Genomic DNA, 18,812 nt, shown 5'->3' on the forward strand with positions numbered 1-18,812 from the left:
CGGGTTACGTAATCTAAGGTATTTAAATGTCTTAAGTATATATGTAATTAATTGTCTTGGGAATTTAGAGAAACGTAAACAGAGTTAGGTAAAGAAAGTCTTCTCTGTCTTATTATGTTTTATTTATCAAGGGAAAAAGGCGAGGGTATCTGTATCCGTTGGGAAATTAAAAATAGGGATATACCACATTATAAAAAACAGAGAATACAAGATAAGATTTACACATATCAAGCAGTGCGCTTGAAGAGAAGAGATGCTCTCAACATTTATGTAAGTACAAACTTTGTTTCGTTCTTGTTTAATTTTACTTCTTATCTTCTAATATAAAATCATTAGCCATATTTTATTTATTCTAAATATATCATAATGCCTTATTCTGATATCCATGTTTATCTTTTCAGTCATGAACCCAATTCAGCAAATTCAAGAAATCTTTGGCACCATCCAACCAATTGTTCTCTCGGCGAAAGGACCACTGTATCGTTGCGTGGAAGCTTACTGCAGGTTTTTTGGACACAACTTAAGCCGTCATCTGATCGAAAGTCATAAATGGGAAAAAGGATCTGCAAAGCTCGAATCATCTTGTCGTGTGACACTCTTTCGTTATCTGCATACAAAATCGAAATATTCAAAGCAACCACAGGTAACCCATTTCATAACCGTCAATGTTTTTTTTTAATTTATCAGTTTCAAGTCCTCACGACCACCGGGTCCTTTACGGTCACGTAGCTCCCTTCTGTCAACTTTTCATGACTTCGGACCACTTTTTTTGGAATCTACACCCAAAAAAACATAAAATATCGAAACCTGGTCAAAAATTTCCAAGTGACCCTGACCCGATTCGAACTCGGTACCCCCAGTGCGTGAACCAGCGCCTTATACCACTCGGCCAACTTCGCATTGATAAAGTTATCTCCTTTGAACGGTGTCATGCCATTTGTGACTGGATGGCGAAGCGTTCGTTGAAAAATTATTAATTCTTTAGTTAATCGACTGATTTTGCTCTCAAAGGTAGCGAATCGAGTGGGTAAATTAATTTTTAAAATTCCATTTAACTTCTTCAGGTTTGCAAACCGTGTGGAATTTGTGTTAGAGACATAGACAAACACATCAAAAGATACCACGGGAAATTTGGAGCTGACCATTTAATTTTCAAAGCCATGAACTGTGACATTGCCAAGGTAACACCTTTACAAAATTATGTCAAAGGAAATCTCATATGCCCACCTGCACAGAATTCGATCAATGAATGTTTGAACGACTACAAGAATGATAAAGCTCCAACGTATAAGAAACCATCGTTCGCTATCAACTGTCGTGACATTAAAGAGAGCGATATTAGACAACATAAACTGAAAACTCTGACAGACTTTAAACACATCTATGACAACTACCGAGCTTTTTCCGAAGATTTCAATGATTGGTTGCAACACGTACTAAACCATTCCCCTCGAGCATCGAAGCAAATTGTAACAAACCTTCAAGAAATATGGCTTTCCGTCGACCCTACACTAACTTTGTACCCGAACAAGCTTTCCGATACAAATGCTCTTGAAGACTCATTCTTCCTTCCACATTTCACAAAACTGAAAGACCACAATTTGCAAATGAATCGTTCTAAAAGTCAATTAAAGCCGACCACTCTCTGCTCGAAGCTTTCATCTTTGCGGAAACTCATCGAATTCTCTACTAGCCGTCAGCTCTTTTTAGGTATGTTAGCTTATCATTTTTGGAGTTAATAAGTTCTATCCATTATTTGAGAACACATTCAAGATGGCCTAAAGTTGCTACTAATATTGATTCAAGTCACTGCATGAAATAAGAGGATTAAACATTTTATCACTTTTGTAAAGTTGATGTTTACAAAAGGTTAACGCAGCCTAAACTTGATATGAAGTTTACGCATGCAGGAATATCTTCTCTGCGTAAGCGTAAACTTAATATGAAGTTTACGCATGCAGGAATATCACTTCTGCGCAATCTATATTTTGTTAAAAAGAGTATTGTCAGGCTTTATAGAGGTGCTATTAAGTAAGTGGACATTTTGTATTTAAATAAAGTCTATAATTTACCATTCAGGGTTGACCTATCCGGACATGCAGCGTATCCGAAGTAAAACTCAAGAATTCAACAGAAGACTCCATCCGTATTGCAAGGAACGTCAATCTGCAATGCAAGATTTCAAATTGGAGAAATTGATTGATTGCAAGAAATTGATAATAACACTGATTGATTGCAAGATCTGATTGATTGCAAGATCTTTGGCATAGTGACAGGGCAAAAGAGATTTTATCAAATCTCAATGGTATTGATAAATTCACATCTCCTAATTATACTTCAGAACAAGCCATATCTTGTCAAAACTACCTGATGTTTACGCTTTGCATAACAAATGCATTGAGGGCATCCAACCTCATTAACCTTTCAATAGCTGATTTGCAAAATGCTGTACACGATAAAGAATACGATGCAATGGTGATATCAAGCACTAAGTACAAAACCTCGATGCTTTATGGAAAGAAGAGCATTGTCTGCTCTGAAATGCTTTTCTCACATTTGAACAAATTTGCTGTTCACTTCCGACCAAAGATAGCTCGCACCAACGATGCAGACCTTCAACTCAGCGAAAGATATTTGTTTCTATCAAGCAAAGGTGGAGAAAAGATGTCACACTCTTGTATTTCTAACGGAATCACTCATTTATTCCATTCAGTGCCAGCATTAAAGAAAAGGAAAAAGTAAGAACTAAGAACATTTTCGAAATGAATTTTTTCATTGGTCGGCCTTTTTTTAATACCATGCTATCCTGTAAGAGGATATTCTTTATCCATTTAAGTATTTTTAGTGTTTCACTTATTAAACCTTCTCTAAATATTCATATTTTTTAGCTTGGATCGTATCAGTCCAACGAAAATCAGGCAGTCCATTGCATCCCATTTGACCGCTATACGAAATGAACCCGTCGACAGCTTAGCTCACAATTTTATGAAGAACAGACCTAGCACAACGGCCAAATTCTACATACAAACGTGGAATAACCGTGAGACTGTTCGCCTGGCTATGCAATGTATTTCTGACTTCACCGTATCGAGCTCGACAGAGACTGCAGAGGATTTATCTTTTACAGAAGAAAAAATGGAGACGTCTTCGACTAAGGTGAGCGAGTGGATGGCAGATCAAGCAGAGCTTTTGACCAGTACATTTGATGCAAACCTCTCCGATGAAAGTCTTCAAAATATACTGGACGGTAATAATAACCATTTTAAATATATCTTACTCTTCCATAATATTTTTTTGAGTTTTTCCTTGCAGATATAGAATTTTCCTTCACAAATACAGTTTTCCCTTGCCTGTCAAAGGATGATAGACTTCTCACATCAGTACTGCAACTTTAAAATTACAATTTCTTGTAAATTCTTTATCAAAATTAAATCAAAAATCTACTTGATTTTCATTCAGATCTCAGCGTAGAAGAGGAGATTAACTTGACTCGACCGGACGAACAACAAAATGATCCTGAGAAAATGGAGGAAGACGAATTTCAAACATGGTTCATTTCGCGCTCACTTAATCCAAAAGACACGTGTTCCATCATATATTATTGTCGTGATATGATCAAAGATGAAAAACCCATTTCCAAAGCCACATGGAAAGACATCAAATCTGAGCACGGTTTGAAGTTGACTTGGAGTACTCACGTTTACGAATCGCTTAAATCCATGAAACGTAAATTCAAAAAGGACATAAGAAATGGTGATGAGAAATATTTTGAGAAAGCATTGGAAATTTCTAGGAAGACGTGTTGTTATTAATAGAGAAATATATTTATATAACCCTTTGTATTAGAATTTATAAAGTTTCAGACTCCGATCAACATAAAGCTTTTAACTCTTTTCAGAAAAAGAAAATAAAAATGACGATTTGTTGGAAATTGATAATGTATCTTCATGTGGCGTACACTGTGCTATTGATATTGGGTCTGTTAATTCGTGATATTTTGAAGTATAGAGCAAGGTACATCTCAAAATTTCTTCTTCTTTTGCCTTTTTTATAATGAGATGTTTCAATTTTGTAAATCTTTTTGGTATTATTTGTTCAGGCGAAGAAATCTTAATGATGACACTGAGGACGTTTGATCTACGGATGGTGTTGCGTTATGTGGGCAGTAATTTTAGGATGAAATATTTATTTATTTATTTTATGATATACGAATTCGTGTTAAAGAAAACAATGTAGCAGGTGATAAATAATCGAAATACCTCCTTTGAATACCGATTCCAATGGGACAAATTGATGCCTCTCTCTACAGCCCTCCATAACCTACAAAAGCCCNAACCCTAACCCTAACCCTAACCCTAACCCTAACCCTAACCCTAACCCTAACCCTAACCCTAACCATAGTTCCAAAGTTAGAATCCCGAATTTGGTTTAGAACCGTGAATCAGGTCTAAACGCATTTCTGGTCTGTATGGATGCAGTAATTATTTTTTTTGGGGGGATGACACTTTTTTGATAGTTTTGATGACGCTCTTTCCAATGATGCAATTTTTATTGGACAATTAGCAAAATTCGATGCTCAAGGTGAGCTTTTAACTTTTTTGAGACTGTACCATATCCCGAATTCCCTAATTGCCCCCCGCAGAGTCATAGAAATTAAATCTAACTTTCTCACCGCGATTTTCGTGTTCCTTGATGTCAAAACCTACGATCCCAATCGGTTTTTTCCGAAAAAAAGTCAGGTCTAAATTACTTTTCCATCTCGGCCGGAATCCAAGTAAGTTGTATCTCCGACGTGTTAGACGTTCAGAAAAATTTTTTCTCTCTTTTCTTATATTTTTTTAAAAAAAAATTCAATTAATGCGATTTTTCGACATGATGATACATTAAGCAGCAAAGAATTTTATTATCGAAAAAAAAATTTGAAAAATTTTTTTTACTTGTCCCTAGAGCGATTTAAACCTGGACTATATCATATCCCGAATTACGATTTCTAAATATTTGTTTATTTAATTGTTATTTCCTGAATTTTTTTGTCGGAAAACGCTTTCTGGAATAGTTTGACACCATTCCTGTCTTTAAATGACTTAAAACGATCATTTCGCGGTGAAATTAGAAAAAAATTGAAATTGCGATATCCGACGGTTCTACTTTGAGATTTTGCGAGAATGGCGTCGGGCTCAGCATGCTATGTATATTTTGCTTACGGAAAATTAGTTCAACCCGACTGGATTTATCGCACGGGGGTAAAAGTTAAATTTAAATTTAAACCTGTGTTCGGGATCCTCAATAGTTTTTTTGATCGGGATAGAGTACATTCGTTCTAAATTTTTCTATTGATTAGTTATCAATATTTTCTATTGATTATTGATCCTAGACTAAATATCGGCTCACTATAGACTAGATAGTCTCATTCTTTTTCCATAAAACAACTTCCGCTGGCGGAAAACAATTTAAACCCAAAATTCGGGATTTAATGTACCCAAGAGTTCGGGATATAATACGCTCTTTCCGAATTTTTCTTATTATTGATTCTCAATATTTTCTATTGATTATTGATTGTAGACTAATAGAATACAATATAATAGAATCAATAGAATCAATAGAAACAATAGAAAATATTGATAATCAATAATAAGAAAAAATCGGAAAGAGTGTATTATATCCCGAACTCTTGGGTACATTAAATCCCGAATTTTGGGTTTAAATTGTTTTCCGCCAGCGGAAGTTGTTTAATGGAAAAAGAATGAGACTATCTAGTCTATAGTGAGCCGATATTTAGTCTAGGATCAATAATCAATAGAAAATATTGATAACTAATCAATAGAAAAATTTAGAACGAAGGTACTCTATCCCGATCAAAAAAACTATTGAGGATCCCGAACTCAGGTTTAACTTTTACACCCGCTGCGATGTAGCCGCGGACATTTATCTTGTGAAAAGTATCTAGGTTAGAACTCAATACTAGGCTAGAATAATTCCAGTCGGATTGAACTAATTTTCCGTAAGCAAAATATACATAGCATGATGAGCCCGACTGGTAAAATGCGGTAAAAATGGTAGACGTTTACAGCGACATAAACGTGGCAAGAATCGGGTACCACCGTGGACCGGACATGTGGGTCCCGGCAGACGTTCCCGGGAGTTCCATTGATGTCAACTGGCTAGGGGGGATGTGAAGGTAGTCACCTGAACCGGTTGGGGTGCTTCAAAATTCCTCAAAGTGTCGTGAGAACCCAGCAAAAATGATTAAAAATGACCTCCCTCGGGTACCCACCCCGGTTAGACCAAGTTTGGCCTCTACAGGCCTAAACAGCCTATCACAGCCCTTCGCATCACTTTGGATGCCCTCTGCCTTGCTCTCCCTCGTGGCCAGCAACCTCCATCAGTCATCCGAAGCCTTCAAAAGGCCTCAAAAGGCTTGAATATTTGCGAAAATTCGTCAAAATTGGATAAAAACGGTACCGCCGTGCACGGCCCCTGGGGGTCCTGGCCGGGTGTCCGGGGAGTCTGGCCGGTGCCAACCGGTCAGAGGGGATGTCAGGGTACACACCTGCACCATTGCGGGTCCTTCAAAATTCCTCAAAGTATCGTAAAAAGCCGGCAAAAATCGTTCTGGCTCGCTCCGTGGACCGATTTAGGGGCCTCCCGTACACCGAACAGGGGTCCCCGAACGGTCCCCCGCACCTGGGCCTAAAAGGGTGGCACACATGCTTTGCATATCGACCGGTTTGGATGTCTGGGAGGTCCTGGGGGTCTCGCAATAAAGGGATTTCCGCATGCCCAAAAATCGCCATTTTGACCCGCTGGACGGCCCTGTCCGGGTCAGGACCGGGCCACCGGGGGTCGTACGGCTCGGGACTGATGCTCTGCGTCCATCCCAGCCCATCAGAACATTAAGGAAGGCCTTCCAACTCCAGGCGTGCCTTTAAAACCGGAGATTTAGAAAGTTGACATTGACGGTTTTCCGGATTCGTTCCGGACTTTTGCCGGGCCTTCGGAAGGCCCAGATTGGCTGGAATGGTCGAAAGCACCCTTCTGCTTTGCTCTCAGACCGTTTTCAACATTAAGGAAGGCTTACAGGACTTTTGGGGGCCTCCAGACCGAGCTATGGTTACGGTACTCTTAAAAAGGGCATTTCCGGACTTTCCTGAGCCGGGAAAAGCCGGTATAATGCCCCAAACGACCCAAATCGCCGGTCTTTATGCCCGGACATCTTTTTCACTTTTCGAGTTCATTATAACAAGCCTTTGGGGCCTTGCAGGAGCCCCCAAAGCTTGCAGAAAGTCGCGAGTTCCGGAGGCTTGCCGGGGAGTTCCGGAGGGTTCTGAAAAGTCCGAAACACCCGGAAGGGGTCGGGCCACACCCAAGGAAGGTGTGGTCCAAATATGAAGCATAACGGACTAGTGGTTGGTGAACTACGGTCGATAGACCGTCCGGCTACACTGGCTCTGCGATGTAGCCGCGGACATTTATCTTGTGAAAGTATCTAGGTTAGTTAGTGCTCAATACTAGGCTAGAATAAATCCAGTCGGGTTGAACTAATTTTCCGTAAGCAAAATATACATAGCATGATGAGTCCGACTGGTATAATGCGGTAAAAATGGTAGACGTTTACAGCGACATAAACGTGGCAAGAATCGAAGATGTCGATGTGCTTGCTTTGCTTTGATTTGGTCGAAGGAAACTGGATTTTCTTAGTCAGAAAGAAAGTACAAGACTTTATTTTTATGTGATAGCCTTTTTTTGGAAAGTAGGCTTCTGTTTGAGTACCAAATGTTCTAATTTTTGCAAACAAAGACCATACAAAAAGCTTTAATGATGTGGCTGAATAGTTGAGAGAATTGGGTATCACATTGTATCAGAAGATATTAGCACATAAAAGAAAGACCTTACATACCATATCTCGAAAGTATTGCCGTTTACTCCTGCTGTAATTGCCAGATCCCCCACCTTGCTTTTGTTTTCCTGCACGAATAACCCAATTTCATCAGGTTTGACTTGTACTGCACGATTCGAACCATGAAAATTTATAGGGACCTTCATTTTGATATGTATTAACAGCATTTGAAGTTTGGAATAGAACTTAGAAGTATTTTTTACACTGCGGCTGGAAAACTTTATAATTTTTGTCTTATCGAAAGAAAATTTCTGTTTACGCATAACTTTTTTTTTACTTGTAATTACATCATGAAAATATATATGCAGCTTCATTTTGATAAGTACTAGCTATTTTTTAAATTTGAAGTGGAACGTTTAAGTATTTTTTGCATAGCGGACCGTAAACTTTTAAATTTTGTCGTTTCGCAAGAAAATTTCTGGTTTACGCATAACTTTTTTTCTACATGTAATTACATCATGAAAATATATATGCAGCTTCATTTTGATAAGTACTAGCTATTTTTTTAATTTGAAGTGGAACGTTTAAGTATTTTTTGCATAGCGGACCGTAAACTTTTAAATTTTTGTCGTTTCGCAAGAAAATTTCTGGTTTACGCATAACTTTTTTTCTACATGTAATTCCATCATGAAAATATATATGCAGCTTCATTTTGATAAGTACTAGCTATTTTTTAAATTTGAAGTGGAACGTTTAAGTATTTTTTGCATAGCGGACCGTAAACTTTTAAATTTTTGTCGTTTCGCAAGAAAATTTCTGGTTTACGCATAACTTTTTTTCTACATGTAATTACATCATGAAAATATATATGCAGCTTCATTTTGATAAGTACTAGCTATTTTTTAAATTTGAAGTGGAACGTTTAAGTATTTTTTGCATAGCGGACCGTAAACTTTTCAATTTTTGTCGTTTCGCAAGAAAATTTCTGGTTTACGCATAACTTTTTTTCTACTTGTAATTACATCATGAAAATATATATGCAGCTTCATTTTGATAAGTACTAGCTACTTTTTTAAATTTGAAGTGGAACGTTTAAGTATTTTTTGCAAAGCAGACCGTAAACTTTTCAATTTTTGTCTTTTCGCAAGAAAATTTCTTGTTTACGCATAATTTTTCTCTTGGTGTATACATTGTTTCATGATATTAAACTTTTCTTTTGTTTAGGTTTATTGAAAATGGCTAAGACAAAAAAAAGTAACAAAGAAAAAGATAAAAAGTTGAATGAACTCAATGCCAAGCTTGAACGGATTTCGAGAAAGTATGCACAGGTACTCCTTTAAAAAATATTTTCAGTACTTTTTACTGTATTTAGTTCATGCTTCATCATGAAAGTCAGGGGTGAAGCCTTCATACTTTTAAATTTTTCATCTTTCAGAACCTACTTCAACACTTAACAAACACTGACTTCAACAACAGGGCCACCAGACGTCCCAATTTTACTAACTAATTGGCAAAAGTTGGCTGGGTGGCCTGTAACAATTACATTGATTTGACATTAAAAGACACAGACACTGTTACATGACAGACAACTTACTGAACCATTATAGGACAAGACACTGTTACATGACAAACAACTTACTTAACATTATAAGACAGAAGACACAGTTACATGACAAACAATATACTGACACAAGGCCTATTATTTGAGGTTGTTCCATTCTAGTATTTGTATTCTTCAAATTTACTTTCATCTTGCCAGTAGCAGCTATCATTTTCTCACTGAAAACTTAATCATTTATTGATCGTTCTCTTTTCTTTTTTATAGCTGAAAAAAGAAAAGGCCAAAAGAAGGGTCAAGAAAAAGGTATTTTTATTTCATAGCACAATTTAGTGCATGTTTATTGTTTAGGCCACATAATGTTTCAAATAAAACTTAGTATATTTAAGGCTAAATATGGGATATAATATACCCCAAAGCTTGGTAAAACATTGCTTCTTTTTCTAGGTTTAGGCTATATTAAATCACTAATTTAGGATAGTTTATTTACAGGACATTACTAAATTTTATTTCTCTCCTTGTCAGGTCAGAGGACCTTCAAAGACCACAAGTGATACTTCAGATGGGTCCTCATCGGAGTCTTCAACAAGTTCAACTTCTGCACCCCTATTTTCGGGGTCCTCGTCAAATTCGTCTCCTGAATATTCTTCTTCTTCGTCAAATTATGCTTCTAAATCCTCAGCTGTTTCTTCGTCAAATTCTTCGACATCATCTAGTGACAATGAGTCCATCGACATTGACTTGTTCGATGAGAAACTCAAACAGGTATATTCAACGAGAATTATTATTATCCTGTTTTATATTGTAAAGTTTGCATGTAGCTCCTGTAATGAATATTTCTGGAAAACATTAGTAAAATGAAAATAAGGAATAACATTTTAATCCTAGCATTGATTGAGCAGTAAAACAATGTTCCTACCCTAACCCAAAATGTCTTTAATCCAGTGGTTACTTACCACACTAAGATAATCGTGATAATATAATTATTCTGTTTCTTCCAGGAGAAAGGACGTCGCAAACATGCCAAGAAGTCAAACAAGAAGTCATCCCACACTCCGAAGAAAAAGGTAAGGGAGTAGATGAAAAACTAGATTTTAGCCATTTTATCAACATGAGGTTTAGCCTGACATCCATTTGAAAATTATGTTTCAAAAAAAAGTTAAATGAGTTACATTGTTATTTACACATTTCTGTTTGTGGATTTTTTAAGGAAATTTTTATCATGGAAATTCTAAGAGTTTAACTATTTCACTAAAGTTCTTCTTTCATTTGTCTTTACAGCTTTTCACCCAAGATCAACTTGGAAGTTATTTGCTCCCTTCAGCAAGGTTCTTTCCACGCACCGACGAACATTCCTGGAGATCTTTCCTCAGAAGAAAGATAAATACTGATGAAATGAAAAAGCTTGAAGAGACAGTTCATAGCGTTGGAGAGCGAATATCCGAACGTCTCATTGAGGAGTAAGAAAATTTTCAAATTATATGACTTGCTGCTGTTTAAATGAGAACAAAACGATAACACTGGCTTGAAAGGTCATTTGGCTTTACTTTATTATTACACTTTTTAATGACATGCTATTAACCTGATTATGAAAACATGGTTATTAAATAACTTTTTATCACCATTTTAGATATGGCACTGACACTCCTGTCGTCCCGTACGTTCAGAATTCAAAGCAAAGGTATGAACGTTTTTTGGGCCTTTCGGAATCATTTTTAAAGAATAGGGTTTCAATTTCATGTTTTAAGAGAAACCTCTTTATTATGCAAAGAGAAGCCTTTATTTTTGTTGATATAAACAACACCCCTGTCTCAGTGACCTGGTGAGAATTTTTTTGCCAGTGGGGATAAATTGAAGGCACCAAATGTCATTGGGGATGGAAAATCCCTTGCTTTTAATGAGTGGGAATTTTGAATTCTATTGTTTACAGCTCAAAAATCCAGCGGGAATTTCCAAAATTTTGCTGTTCTTCTTAGTGGGGATGGGAGTTCAGTGTAGTTTTCCAATGGGGATGAAATTTTAGGGTATTTCTCTCACCGGGAACGAATTTTTGGCCAATTTTTCCAGTGGGGAGGGGGTCCCACCGGGTCTGTGACACAGGGAAGTACTTTTCGGGATATAATATAATCTAAATACTCTAAGAAATTTCCAACTTTTCTTTTGCAGATGGGGTATCTACTGCCCTGTTCGACAGTGTACCAAAAAAGAACATTCACGTGACATTTGGTCCCATCTTTCCAAGAAGCATAAAGGATATACAGAGGTAATTCATCTTTTTCATTATCTATCAATCCATTTCTCTTTTTTGGTCAATTATAGTGGGGTCATTTTCCATTTTTTCGAATTTTTTTATCGTCATAATGTCCATCTCATATTTTATGACTTGTCATACAAATTATACAAATATCTCCTAATCATGACCCCCTATACTATTTTAAGCACATAAGAGAATCTTCTAAGTAGCAATCCTAATGGTCAAGGTGTGAAAGCTAGAGCTGTTACAAGCAAAAACCTCATATGCAGAGAACTAGAAACAAGTTTTATTTGAAAATCCTTCTTCTCAATGCTACGAATATCTGGAATAATCTACATGTATATCTTTGTCAAATTTGTCCTTCGTATGGACAATTCGTCCACTGCCTATCTCAGCCAATTGCTGAATTTTTCAAAGTAAGCTACTTTAAAGATATGATGTCATTCTTCTTATTATTCTTAGGAGTCTGCAAAGCTGCTGCAGTCTAAAATTGAGCAGAATTTTAAACACGTGACTTTAATAATCAAGAAAAATACAGTCGCCCCGGATGTCTGTCCTATTTGTCATAAGGCAAAGGGGGACATTACTCAACACTTGAAAAATTATCACAAGCTGAATCCTGAAGACTTGATGGACAAACGTGATGAATCTAGAAGCTTACGGACAGGTTATTTTCTTTTTCCTTGCTTTCAAAGCTGTATTCGATTTCTTTTTTTCTGTAAATTTTGTGATAATCCATAGAGGGAGGATTAAATGGAGTTTAACAGATATGAAATGCTGTGTGATTTTTCAATTTATACGGTGTCATACTCTCTCTATAAGTAGTATATAAGGAAAGACTAACGCATTTCTGTATTAATGTTTCAGCTCCTCAATTCATTGATTGTACAAAAAGCACCAGAAAGACATCCCGCCAATTCAACTTTATTCCTGCTAGAGCAAATCAGTTCAAACGAGAAGAAAATTTTCGGCACACCTATGATTTCGAATCGAACTCGTGTGCACAGGTTGGTTTCTTTATTCGAAATAATTCTCTTTATTTACTTTGATCAAATGATGATTGTCAAGAAAAGTTTTTTACGTAGAAATAAGGTAATGGATTCTTACAAATGGATCCCACACAAATTTCATTCGTGTTTTGCACGTATGTTTTGTTACAAAAAGATTCCCTGAGATTGTAGGACAATATGTAGTCAAGAATTCTATGAAGTGTTATATCTAACAAACTGTCATTCTCTCTGTTTAGGACATTTTGGATGACTTTAAGTTGTGGTTACAGACTTGCAACGGAAAATCCAGTACCGCAGCACAAGCGATCCACAATTCCGTCGATTACATTTGGAAAACCATTGATCCCAGCATGTCGACGCGAGGTTCAAAAATCGCTCTATACGACGTTGACAAATTGGAGGATGATTTTTTCAATCCAATGCTAGCAATTGCTGTCGTAAGTCACCACTTTTGAGTCTACTTAGACTTAAGCTCTTAGTCTTGAAATTTGGAAATTTGGGATATACAGTAATCAAAAATTATTTATCTTAACTTATCTAGTTTTCTCTAGTCTGGCCCTCTTAATCTTCAAAATTTATAAATTCGGGATATAGTGCAATCGAATGATGTTTCGTTTAAACTTCGGATAAGTACTCTGTTTGCACCAAGGGCACGCAAAGTTGTGTGAATAGATGTATCGAAATCAAATGAAAAGTTGTGCATTGAATTTTCTTTTCATTTCTTTCTTTTTTCAGGCACAATCTAAGAAACCAAAGAACGAGCAGACGCCACACTTGACTGCGGGTACTCTTTCAGGCAAATTGGACTCTCTTGTAGCTCTCTGTGCGTATAGCCGCTTGAAATTCGTATACATCGGTATGTCGTCCCATGAAAGAGAGCTCATTCTCCTAAAGGTTAAGGAGTTCAAAAATCGAACGAAGAAACCTATTCTTCAAAGGTAAATTGCAGTTCCTTTATAATTCTTCCTTTTTACCGTTTAAATCGTTGAAAAAAGGCGTGTTCTAGTAACAAAGCAAGTTATCTTTTCAGAGGCATTTTTTGTCAGTTTGTTTAATGCTCATCGAATCTTTTTTTAGAATCCAATTAATGAAAAGCTGGAAGCACGCTACCTTGATCACACCTCAAGATTTGCATCAATGGGGTCATTCCGAACACGTTCAAGGCGTTATCGAATTCCTTGCCAAAATTTCGTACAGTTCCAATCCGAAAATGGGAAAAGTCACTATTGCACAAGTAAAATTTTCTCTTTGAATATTATTTTATATCTTTTATAAGAATATCAGGGTGAAAATTGGCGAAATCGTAAGAAATTGTTGAATTTAATAGATTTTGATGAGCAAAATAGTCGTTTTCTACAACTTTTTTCTTCGAATGACTTTAATTACGTTTTGTCGATAAGTGGTTTTATTTCCTCTTTCGAGAAGCCATTTTTAAAATAATTTTGTAATCTATATTTCTTCAGGCCTGTGACGTTCGCAATTATTTAATGATAAATATAAATATCATCAATGGAACTCGAGCCTCAAATCTTATGAATATTTCGTTGGAGGATATCGCAAATGCGGCCCCAACAACACCTGGAGACGGTTTTTGTGGCTTTGAATTCAAGTCCTCCAAGTACAAGACATGTATCGTTTACGGAGATAAAGTGATGTGGGTCAACAGAGAACTATATGATTTTATTAACGGCTACATTGAATTCATCCGTCCTCTGATCGCCCCAGCAGACTCCAAGCTCTTATTTACAAGCTCCTCGAAGAGAGCCAAGGTACAACAAAATGAAGAAGAAGAAGAAAAGGATCCTGGGCTCATGGAACATGCCATGATTTCATCTGCCTTCAGTCGTTCGTTCCAGAAAGCCGATGTATTCCAATCAAGTGACAATACCAGAGTTTCCCCGTCCCGCCTCCGTTGCGCTGCATGCACGGAGCTTGTTGGCGTGGACGGTGAAAACAGCGACAATGTAGCTCTGCATTATATGAAGCACAGGTATAAATTCAATTTCCGTTTGCAATACTTGCCTCTGTCTGTTCTTTTTATCAACCATCTCTGTCCGAAGGGTGAATGATGTGTTCTAGTCTGAATTAAAATTCGGGATACGGTAAGTCTGTGTTGATATCAATTCATAATTCTCTATTTATTTTTGATTGGCAGGTTTAGATTTTTTTAATCAATTTGTCATTCATGTATTTTTTGCTTCTACAGACCCGGTACATCACGCAAATACTATACCGCCTATTGGGAGAACAGGGAGGCGTTGCGCATCTCGATGAAGTGTTACTCAAAGTTCCTGCCCAGCAAAGAAACGGAGAGAATCGTGGCCGATCGAAACCGAATGTTAGCTCAACAGAAACCACCATCGAAAAATGACATGAAGAAATGGTTTAATAACATGGCCAAGCTGATACAGGGCTCCACCGGAAAGAAATACACCGACGACCGACTTATGGCATGCTTTGATGACCTAGAAGATGACAACGTTGATTGTGAGCTTATGTTTAATCCCATTAAATTAATTAATATGAATTTACATGAACTTTTTTATACCTAGAGCTGAACAGAATGATGTGTTCTAGTCTGAATTGAAATTCGGGATATGGTACAGTCTGTGTTGATATCAATTCCCATTTCTATTTAATGTGTCATTTATGCTATTTTTTTTCCAAATTTTTAGTTACAAATTCTCTGGCTGGTCCATCTGATAAAGTAAAAGAAACTGGTAAGTTATCTTTTGAATCAGATTATCATTAACATTTGATTATTCATACCAGGCGTAGGTGTCCGAGAATCCACCAAAAATGCATATTAATCTATGTCTGACTGGTTTTTCTGAAAAGTCCTGATACAACATAAAAGGCTTTTATTAAACTTATTGATTTTTATTCTTGCTCATTCAGGACCTGCTGATGACGAACCAACAACTTCAACTCCAGCTAAAAAGGCACCAGAACCTGGTAAGGTACCTTTTTTATCGAAATTCTATTAACTTTCAATCACTCATGATGGTCAAGGGGCTGTCTTAATGCACTAATTCATCGGTTTCACTTCAAGATTCCGGGTGTTGTCTAACCTTATTTTGTAGCTTTAAGTCATTATGTAAACTTATTATCGTACATTGTATTAACTGAATTATAACTGAATTATAGTTTAGTTGAATTCTTTCTAATTCTTTCTAGAATTGGATGCTGAATTGATTGCTGATGATTCTTCTTCGGTTATACCTGCAAATTTGAACAAAAGTAAGAATTTATTGTTTATCCACTACTAATCGTAACGACTTCTCGTCCCGTAGCTCGTCCACTGAGCTCATCGCGTCGAATTCGGGATATAAAACCACCCTTTTGTAATTCTTTTTCACTCGAGCAGTTTAGACTTCTTATCCATTCTATTGTGGACAATAAACTTAGTTATAAATTTCAATACTGAAAAATTATTTACCAGTCACTTGTTTTTATTGTTTAGGTAATGCCTCTGACGTATTTGATTTTGTCTCCGCCAAAACTCCATCGTCAAGTTTAACTTTCCAAGACGACTTTGAAGGTGAGAAAATTTGTCAGTTTCCTTTTAGTGAACATGATAGCAATGATCTTAGGTTTGGGAATATGTATCTGTATATCTTTCATTTTTTAGGGATTTCTGAAATACTTATTTCTCTTAATTTCTTTCATTCAGCCACAAAACTGCCAGTGCACACGCTACATTCATGTTCGAATCGTGCAGCACAAGTCAAACCTGATGAAATTGGGTTATTCGTGCAGGAAAACAAAAGCAAGGTGGTGGATCTGGCAACTGGAAAACTCAAGTCGTTCCGGTATGACATTTACAGCAGGAGTAAACGGCAATACTTTCGAGATATGGTATGTAACGTCTTTCTTTTATGTGCTAATATCTTCTGATACAATGTGATACCCAATTCTCTCAACTATTCAGCCACATCATTAAAGCTCGTACACAGAATCAGGAGCTATGAATAGCTTGTGCTCCTAAGCTCTATAACAAGTGTTACTCGCTCCTACCAGTCGCCCTATCTTGATTGGCAGACAGATTTCGAGTGCCCCTACTTTTCCGGATCTTAAGCACTGACCCTAACCTTTTAATAACAGAACCATTCATTTGTATCCATTACCAATGCTTTCAATTGCTTCATTTTTGTTAATAATAGACCGATCGTGATGGAAGAAAAATCCAAAGAGTTATCCTCTTTCACGAACTCTCAGATTATTCCTATTATGGTGAGTTTTCTTTGTGTTTTTTCCAAAGATTTCATTTAATTTGACACTCTGAATTATAATTCGGGATATGGTACAGTCTACCAAAATTGAGTTTTCTGTCTATCTGTTTCGAACGTTCAATCGATTTTTGAGATATTGTACACTTTGCAAAAACGTTTTAAACTTTTTAGAAAAATCAAATTTCTTATAAGAAAGTTGTCGCTTTTAGGATCTCTAATCTCTTACTGCATGATTAGAAAGCTGAAGTCAATCTTTGATATTGTAATTAATCGAATTCAATTTTGTATAGGTGGCATCACAGAACTCACCCTAGATCGCCTTGGCGAAGAACTCAATAAAATCCATTCAGAGGTAATTACACTTTTTCTTTATAAGTATAACGTTTATAAGCATAAGTAGGCTCAGATTTGCCAAAAAAGCATAATACTAAGCATACTGAAATGCAAAAAATTCTTGCAATTTTTCTAAAACGTTGATCTTTTTAGGGTAACTTCTAAACCTGTTTAAGCTTTCTTAAACCAAAGACACGATTTCTCTTTTTTGCTATTATTTTGATGTAATTGATTTTCATGTTAAATCAATGAAATTAACGTTAATGTTATGGGTCTTGTTTTAATGATTAGGACATGTTTATTTTTAAATTTCCATATCTTTTCTATTCTTTTTTCCAGACCAATATCATTGCCACTGACTACGTTAAGTTAAAACTTGATGTAATCTTTCCAGTGGTGATCAAGTGGTACTTGTCCACCATTCTCAACTTGACGCTACAAGAAGTGGAATATTATCTACGCAATTCTGTAGATTGCCCCTGCCCAGATGATGATAACGGTAAGTCTCAATCATTGTTACTTTTTTTACGACAAAGGACACCTTTGTGTAGCAACATTTGCACTTCGCATTTGCTCTAGCAGGCCAATTATACGCTTAATCTCGCAATTATACTGTTGTATTTGATGATTCATATTTAGCACATTTCGTTCTTACGTTTCTCATCACCTCTTTAATTTTGATCCAAGGTCGATCCCTAGTAACAACAATCGTTTACGTTTTTCTAGCTATTTACTATTTCTTTAGATTCAACCGTATCCTTGGAGCCGAAAGCAAAGAAAAAACGTTCAACTACAACGTCGAAGGAATGGCACGCTTGCAAGAAAACAAATCTCCTTAATGGTACACAGCTGAGACTTCTGTGCTTTGTCCACAGTAAGGTGATTATGGACTCGAGCCTACCACTCGTCCGTACTGAATATTCTGAATTGAATAAAAAGTATATTGAAGTGTACAACTTCAAAATGATTGATCAAATTTTTCTTACTGATGATCGACCTTGGGACAAAATCAAAGAAGTAATCAGAAACATCAGAACGAAATATGAAAAGGATCCTGATGGATTCAAAGACTTTATGTTGGAGGGAAAGGCGATGTGGCGGAAAAGCTTCACTGTTGAATGATTACGATGGCCAAAAGACTTTTTTGAAACTTAGTTGACATTTTTTCATTATGTTACAAACTTAGAGATTATTCTTTTATTTTTTCATTTCTTTTATTCTTGTATTCGTTTAGAAGGTCACACATTTTCAATCTAAGCTATAGCTGTGGAAAATATTATAAGAAAAATGAACTTTAAGAATGTGCTGTATTCCAGAAAAATAACAGGTTACCAATTAATATCCCAAATTTGGAGTACCTTTTATCCCGAATTTCAGGTTTTAAACTTTTTCGTAGCGGCTTTTCGGCGGAGCTTTTTTTGAACAATAAACAATGGTAATCTCTAGTCTATAATGAGCAAATATTTAGTCTAGAATCAATATTCGATAGAAAATATTGATAATCAATAGTAAGAAAAAATCGGAAAGAGGGTATTATATCCCGAACTCTTGGATACATTTAATCCCGAATTTAAGGTTTAAATTTATT

The 18,812-nt window shown here is 36.4% G+C and overlaps 3 protein-coding genes across 4 annotated transcripts; all 3 read left to right on the plus strand.

Moving 5' to 3' along the window:
• Positions 1-226: 226 nt before the first annotated feature.
• Positions 227-2,246, plus strand: LOC136811660 (uncharacterized). Its single transcript, XM_067068282.1, has 4 exons — positions 227-270; positions 402-643; positions 1,065-1,710; positions 2,080-2,246. Exons 2-4 carry the CDS (start codon positions 404-406, stop codon positions 2,244-2,246), a joined length of 1,053 nt encoding a protein of 350 aa, XP_066924383.1. The 5' UTR covers positions 227-270; positions 402-403.
• A 29-nt stretch (positions 2,247-2,275) lies between these two features.
• LOC136811658 (uncharacterized) lies at positions 2,276-4,250 on the plus strand. Its single transcript, XM_067068281.1, has 3 exons — positions 2,276-2,738; positions 2,889-3,247; positions 3,460-4,250. Exons 1-3 carry the CDS (start codon positions 2,371-2,373, stop codon positions 3,810-3,812), a joined length of 1,080 nt encoding a protein of 359 aa, XP_066924382.1. The 5' UTR covers positions 2,276-2,370; the 3' UTR covers positions 3,813-4,250.
• Positions 4,251-9,059: 4,809 nt separating this feature from the next.
• LOC136811661 (uncharacterized) lies at positions 9,060-18,538 on the plus strand. Of its 2 annotated transcripts, XM_067068285.1 has the most exons (24): positions 9,060-9,165; positions 9,273-9,545; positions 9,663-9,701; positions 9,921-10,160; positions 10,397-10,462; positions 10,677-10,855; positions 11,026-11,076; positions 11,562-11,658; positions 12,112-12,316; positions 12,517-12,656; positions 12,896-13,096; positions 13,395-13,597; positions 13,737-13,893; positions 14,123-14,649; positions 14,866-15,146; positions 15,335-15,379; positions 15,558-15,614; positions 15,837-15,899; positions 16,123-16,200; positions 16,333-16,517; positions 16,823-16,892; positions 17,182-17,243; positions 17,564-17,723; positions 17,970-18,538. In XM_067068285.1, the coding sequence occupies exons 2-24, from the start codon at positions 9,507-9,509 to the stop codon at positions 18,344-18,346; spliced, it is 3,522 nt and encodes a 1,173-aa protein (XP_066924386.1). In that variant the 5' UTR covers positions 9,060-9,165; positions 9,273-9,506; the 3' UTR covers positions 18,347-18,538. The 2 variants fall into 2 exon arrangements, with proteins under 2 accessions (XP_066924386.1, XP_066924384.1); XM_067068283.1 differs by lacking the exon at positions 9,273-9,545 and having other exon boundaries at positions 9,066-9,165.
• Positions 18,539-18,812: the final 274 nt, after the last annotated feature.

This window comes from Clytia hemisphaerica, unplaced genomic scaffold, assembly GCF_902728285.1.
Source record: "Clytia hemisphaerica strain Z4C2 unplaced genomic scaffold, Clytia hemisphaerica genome assembly, whole genome shotgun sequence".
In the NCBI taxonomy this organism is placed as follows: Eukaryota; Metazoa; Cnidaria; class Hydrozoa; order Leptothecata; family Clytiidae; genus Clytia; species Clytia hemisphaerica.